General features: G+C 45.6%; 1 protein-coding gene across 4 annotated transcripts in view; it reads left to right on the top strand.

The window, feature by feature from the left end:
- The first annotated feature begins 3353 nt into the window (after window positions 1-3353).
- The window catches only part of ASTN1 (astrotactin 1), a 494085-nt gene continuing 491438 nt past the window's right edge, over window positions 3354-6000 (top strand). For all 4 annotated transcript variants that reach the window (XM_074222108.1, XM_074222107.1, XM_074222106.1 and 1 more), the window contains exon 1: window positions 3354-3693. In XM_074222108.1, the coding sequence (XP_074078209.1) occupies window positions 3354-3693 (340 nt within the window). The remainder of the gene's footprint in view (window positions 3694-6000) is intronic.

The raw sequence follows: 6000 nt of genomic DNA, 5'->3' as shown, positions 1-6000 counted from the left end.
GTTAGTAATATTAATAACCAGTTTCCTCCTCCCCATTGGTATTTTGTTGAGTAATATGTTTATCTATCAAACTCATATACAAATAATCATTTAAAGAGATCCCACCTAGTCTTCATTATTAAATCTTCAGTTAAGGATGGGATATTTGTGAAATCTATCTCTGATAACATGAGGATGAAATGGTTTTCAAACTATGCACAAAAGATGCAGAGGTTCAAATTCCTGAGTGATTGTGAATGACACTGTCTGTGGGAATGAGTATAAAGAGCTGCCTTACCTATGTGTTTGGGATAATTTTTGCTAGTAATTTACTGCAGTTTAGGGGAAAATTCACTTGAATGTTAGACATCATGGCAGCTAGGTGTTGCAATGTATAGTACACTGACCCTAGAGTCAGAAGGATCTGAGTTCAAATATGACCTTAGACCCTTAATACTTACTTAACTGCGTGACCTTGGGCAAGTTACTTAACCCTTTTGCCTTGCAAATATAAAAAAAGAAAGAAAGGGAAAATGGTAGATGTCAGCATATTCCTCAACATATTTAGAACTTTTTTTTTGAAAAGGGGAGACTACCTAACATAATGGAAATTAATCTCATATGGATGATTTCCCCCCTAGAATACTTGCTAAATATCCTATGCCTGTCATTATTAAGAGGATATGAGTTAGTAAGCACATATACAACTATACACACTTGAAATTTTCTTTCTGATTTATTTGGAGAGGTTGGAAATTTTGTTTTGTTCCTTTTGTTTTCAGATGATGATGATGATGATGATGATGATGATGATGATGATGATTCCCTATTGTTTATTTGCCAACCTTAACATATTTACATTTCTTTTCCTGTTAAAAATATTGTTGTTTCAATTTTTTTTGTCCTTCAAGTCAGAAGAAGACCATGGCATCAGGTAAAGTGATGCACATGAACTGGATTTGTGTGAGGCAGTGCTGTGCTAGATCATCAGTCGCTTTCTTCTCCAGAGTCATCTGGGTTCAGTGACCAGATATGAATCAGGACAACTAGAGATGGCCCTGGATGTGAAGCAATCAGGGTGAAGTGACTTGCCCAAGGTCACATGGCTAGTAAGTGTCAAATGTTTGAGGCTGAATTCAAACTCCAGGCTTTATAACTCTAAGGCCAATACTCTATCTACTGAATCACCTAACTGCCCATGGTAAGAATATTACTTCTAGCAGGTACATCATAACAACAAATCACCTGGGTATCTAGATTCCTTTAAAATATTTGAAAGGGGGCAGCTAGGTGGCACAGTAAATAGAGCATCAGCCCTGCAAATCTGAGTTCAAATCTGGTCTCAGACACTCAATACTCACTTAATTGTGTGGACAAGTCACTTAACCCTATTGCCTTACAAAAATTAAAAAAAAAATAGAGTTGAAGTAGGTAGACCTAGAGAGAACATCTCTAGTTTATTTCACATCATATGTCACCCCCACTTTATTTTTCTGGAGGTTCCTCCTTCTTTGTGTGTGTGTGTGTGTGTGTGTGTGTGTGTGTGTGTGTGTGTGTGTTTACCTTTACAACATGACTATAGTAGCATTGTTTTTCATGGCCACATATTTTTTACCCTTCTCTTTTTTTTTGGCGGGGCAACAGGGTTAAGTGACTTACCCAAGGTCACATAGCTAAGTATTAGGTGTCTAAGGTAGGATTTGAACTGAGGTCCTCCTGACTCCAGGACTGGTGCTCTATCCACTGCCCCACCTAGCTGCCCCCCTAACTTGCTTCTTCAACGGGGGGAGTAGGGTGGGATGAAAGGAGAGAATTTGTACCACAGAGCTTTAGAAGTAAATGTTGAAACTTGCTTTCACATGTGACTGGAGGGAAATTTTAAAAAATAAAATAAATATTTTGCATCCAACATTATGTTTTTCTTTGGGTGCCTGAGTAATAGATACACAAATTCCTTCCAAATGTTCTCCCAAACAATGTTAAACCAACCTCTTTCTCCTCTTCCTCATCTTCCCTTGACCCCCCCCCCCCAACCAAATCCAACTGTTGGAACAGAAATGACGGAAATGGGTAATTAATGATAGGAGGAGTGGTTAGACACCAGAATCAACTGGAGATCATCATCATAAATCATATCCATGGTTCATTTCAAAAATGTCCTTTAAGTTGTGTGTTTGTGTGTGTGTCTGTTTGTGTATGTGTATGTGTGTGTGAGTGTGTGTGTGTGTGTGTGTGTGTGTGTATATGTGTGTGTGAGGTTATGTTTACCTTTAAAGCATGACTATAGCAATAGGAAGAAGAGGTGGGAGGGTGGGAGGAAGAGAAAGAATCTGAACCTCAAGATTTTGGAAGCAAATATTGAAACTTGCTTCTGTATGTAGTCGGGGTAAAAATTTGAAAATACAATAAATATTTTGTACCCCCATTAAGGTTTGCTTTGGGTTCCTGAGTAGTAGAGACAGCTTCCTCCAGAATTCTTTCAAATATTCTCCCAAACAAGGTTAAACCAGTCTCCTCCTCTTCCTCACTTTCCCGGAACCCTAGCCAACTGTTGGAGCAGAGATGATAAAAATGGGGAGTTAGTGATGGGAGGAGTGGTTAAACATCAGAATCAACTGGAATCGGTCCTCATAAATCACATCCATGGTTCATTTCCGAAGTGTCCTTTAAGCTTTGTGTGTGTGTGTGTGTGTGTGTGTGTGTGTGTGTGTGTGTGTGTGCTTGCGTGATTCGCCTCCACCTAGTCCTCTGAGCCATCCGAATGATGCCAAGGGAAGATTTTACATTGCAAAGTCTGATTGGGAAAAAAAAATTCAGGTAGTTAACAGCGGAGTGGGTGCGAGAGCTGGGGAGCTGCGAAGGAGCGGGCGCAGCCCAAGCCGCCAGCTCTGGGGCTGACCTGATTCTCTGCAAACCTTTGCTCGCCTTCCCTTCCCTCTCGCCCGCCTTCCCCCCTTTCGGGTCTCGCTGATCCCCCCGTGTTTTCCCTTTCTCCGAGCTCGCAGCCCAGAAAACAAAGGCATCCGGCGGGGGGTGCTCCGGCTCCGGCGGGGGGTGCTCCGGGCTCCGGCTGGGGGTGCTCCGGGCTCCGGCTGGGGGTGCTCCGGGCTCCGGCTGGGGGTGCTCCGGGCTCCGGCTGGGGGGTGCTCCGGGCTCCGGCTGGGGGGTGCTCTGAGCTCCGGCTGGGGGGCCTCCGCAGCCGGGCAGGTGGCTGCTCCCCAGCCTCCCCCCGCCCTAGGCTTTCCCCGCTCGGGGTCCACATCTCCTCCCCAGCCCCCTCCTCCCCTCTCGTCCCCTCCCTCCCTCCCTCCCTCCCTCCCTTCCGTTCCTCCCCCACCATCTCAGCGCTGGGAGGAAGGCGGCCGGGGCTCAAGATGGCTTTAGCCCGGCTCTGCGCCTTGCTAGCCTGCTGCTGGATGCCGGCGGCGGTGCTGGCGACCGCCGCGGCCGCCGCCGCCGGAGCAGGTGGAGGAGGAGGAGGAGGTGGAGGAGGAGGAGGAGGAGGAGACGGGGACCCGTCCAAGGAGCTGGAGTGCAAGCTGAAAAGCATCACGGTGTCGGCGCTGCCCTTCCTGCGGGAGAACGACCTCAGCATCATGCACAGCCCCTCGGCCTCCGAGCCCAAGCTCCTCTTCTCCGTTCGCAATGACTTCCCCGGGGAAATGGTGGTGGTGGACGACCTGGAGAACACAGAGCTCCCCTACTTCGTGCTGGGTGAGTCCCCGGGGAGCCCCCTCCCCCCGCAGCCCCCACTCTGGCTCCCACATACATGCACACGCACACACACACACACAAACACACGCGCGCGCGCACACACAGACTGGCTCGCGGCGCCCCCCATTGCCACCTTCCTAGATCCGCCCCACCACCCCCTTCTCCACACCCATATGCCCACCCAGCTTCGCTTGGTACCCAAGTGCTTCCCCCACCTCCACCACAACACTGGTTCCCTACAGTGATAGCTTCTTCTACCCAACCTGCACCTTCTCTCCCTCCCCCATCCCAAAGGACACATACTGGGAGTCTTCAGCTAGCCATATCCAAACACTGTGACCTCCCTCCCTTGCTAGCTAGCTGCAGGTAGGGCATTTCCTGGGACAACAGACTCGCCCCCCCCCCCCATAAGAAAGCCCCTCCCCCACTCCTAGTTCTCCTATCTCTACCCCGCCCCCATCAGATCACACTTGTACCAGATTCCCAAACCTTGTAGTTCTTCATCACTTTAGCAAGAATCTAGAGGCCAAACTCAACCAGACAAGATTACTCTTGACTTGGTTTCACCTCTTTATTGCCTTCCATTCACTAAATCGTGGCTTTCTTTATCCTGGTTTCCAACTTGAGACTGGCCATGCAGTCTTCATCATGGAAGGGCACATACACTTGAGCCATCTCTGACCATCTTCTGCTGATGACTACCTCTTCAAACCCCAGAGCCACCACGTCAAAAATTCATTCAAATCCACTTGTCATCTTTGTACCATTCACTATTAGCCAAAAGGACCTAAGTGAGAAGGAAACATTGATTTTATAATCCTTCTTTCTCCTGATGATGCCACTCCCCCCACTCCCAGCTCACAAAACTCATCCATATCAGGTCACATCAACAACACTTCTTTAACCTCTTTCTCATCAATCATTGCACTATATGAATTCCAACAACAATCGCAACATTGTTAAGTCATTTTGCAAAGGATCCCATGGAAACAAGTAAAGTGACTATAACTTTGCCTTTCTCCTCTCTAGGCCTTCACACCTGTCATCCCTCCCCACACTACTAAATATCCTGTCACTTTTTAATCCAAGTGAAGATTTCAATAATGTACTATCACTATTCTTCTTAAAACTAAAGAAAAAATGCAGATGCTAGTGTGTGCGTGTGTGTGTGTGTGTGTGCGTGCATGCGTGTAAGCCCCCAACTCACAACAACAATAAATATCCCACAAATTGTTCCAATCGAATAAAAGCCCTCTCAGCCAAAGTTTGGTATGTATGAACATTCCCCTCAGTTGGACCAGTTGTAAGCAGTGAGACACATTGTATTCTTCTTAGCACCTCCCACTCCTACTTCTATCTCCAAAGGCACCTTTATTTTCAATATGGCAAATCACACTCATGAAAACCATATGGAATATGGGAAAATAAAACTTTTATTTCCTGAATGGAAGACAATGATGTCATAAATTCAAAGTAAAATTTTGAAACGTTGGGTTGCAAGCTCTGAGGTTGGGTATAGTGGGGGACCAATTTGATCCAACCAAATCTCTTTACTGGTACTATTTAGTTTTAATGGGAAAAAAAGTTGGGTTATACCTTGGAAAACACTGTAACTTCATTTGTCTTTGGACCTGACTTGATCTATTAAAATATTGAATTGCTGGAGTAATTCAATGGACGTTTGTGACTTTGACAATGCCATGATGGGGTGCAGGGATATAGGTTCATTATATTATATGATTTGTTGAGGAGGGACTAGGCAAACAATAATGTGAATGAGTGTCTGCTCTTGGCCGAGTCCTTTAGTATTGACTGCGTATAAACTAGGCCTTGAACATTATGGAAAGGAAGGAGCCAGGTTGAGTTAGGTGTAGAATGCTTGCTTCTGAATCCCAAAGTCTAGACCTTAGGCCATGATGCTAACCAGGATCTCTGGCTTATAGTGAAAGGTCAGACAAAAAAAAGATGGGCTCTCTGAACCTCTGTACAATGCTGTTCCCTGTAGATGCTGGAAGAGGTAACTATGGTAACCAGTAGCATCCTAGTCTTTCTACCCCTATACTTTTACTTCAAGAGGTCAGTTTATACTTATCAGCAAAGATTCATTTCCTCCTCTTTTCTGAAAGTCAGTAATATGCCTTCACATGGATGGAGATGCCAACATCCATCATACAGGATTTGATATTTTGCCCAGAGCATAAGTCATCATGTGTAGTGGGAATGTGTTAATTTGAAAATGCAGACCCTTTCACCCTGGAAAATACCAGAGGGGCAAGAAGGGCTATATGTTGTTTCATTTTGAGGAAT

Source organism: Macrotis lagotis, chromosome 2 (genome assembly GCF_037893015.1).
Source record: "Macrotis lagotis isolate mMagLag1 chromosome 2, bilby.v1.9.chrom.fasta, whole genome shotgun sequence".
Lineage (NCBI taxonomy): Eukaryota > Metazoa > Chordata > Mammalia > Peramelemorphia > Peramelidae > Macrotis > Macrotis lagotis.
This window is presented reverse-complemented; position numbering and strand designations above follow the sequence as displayed.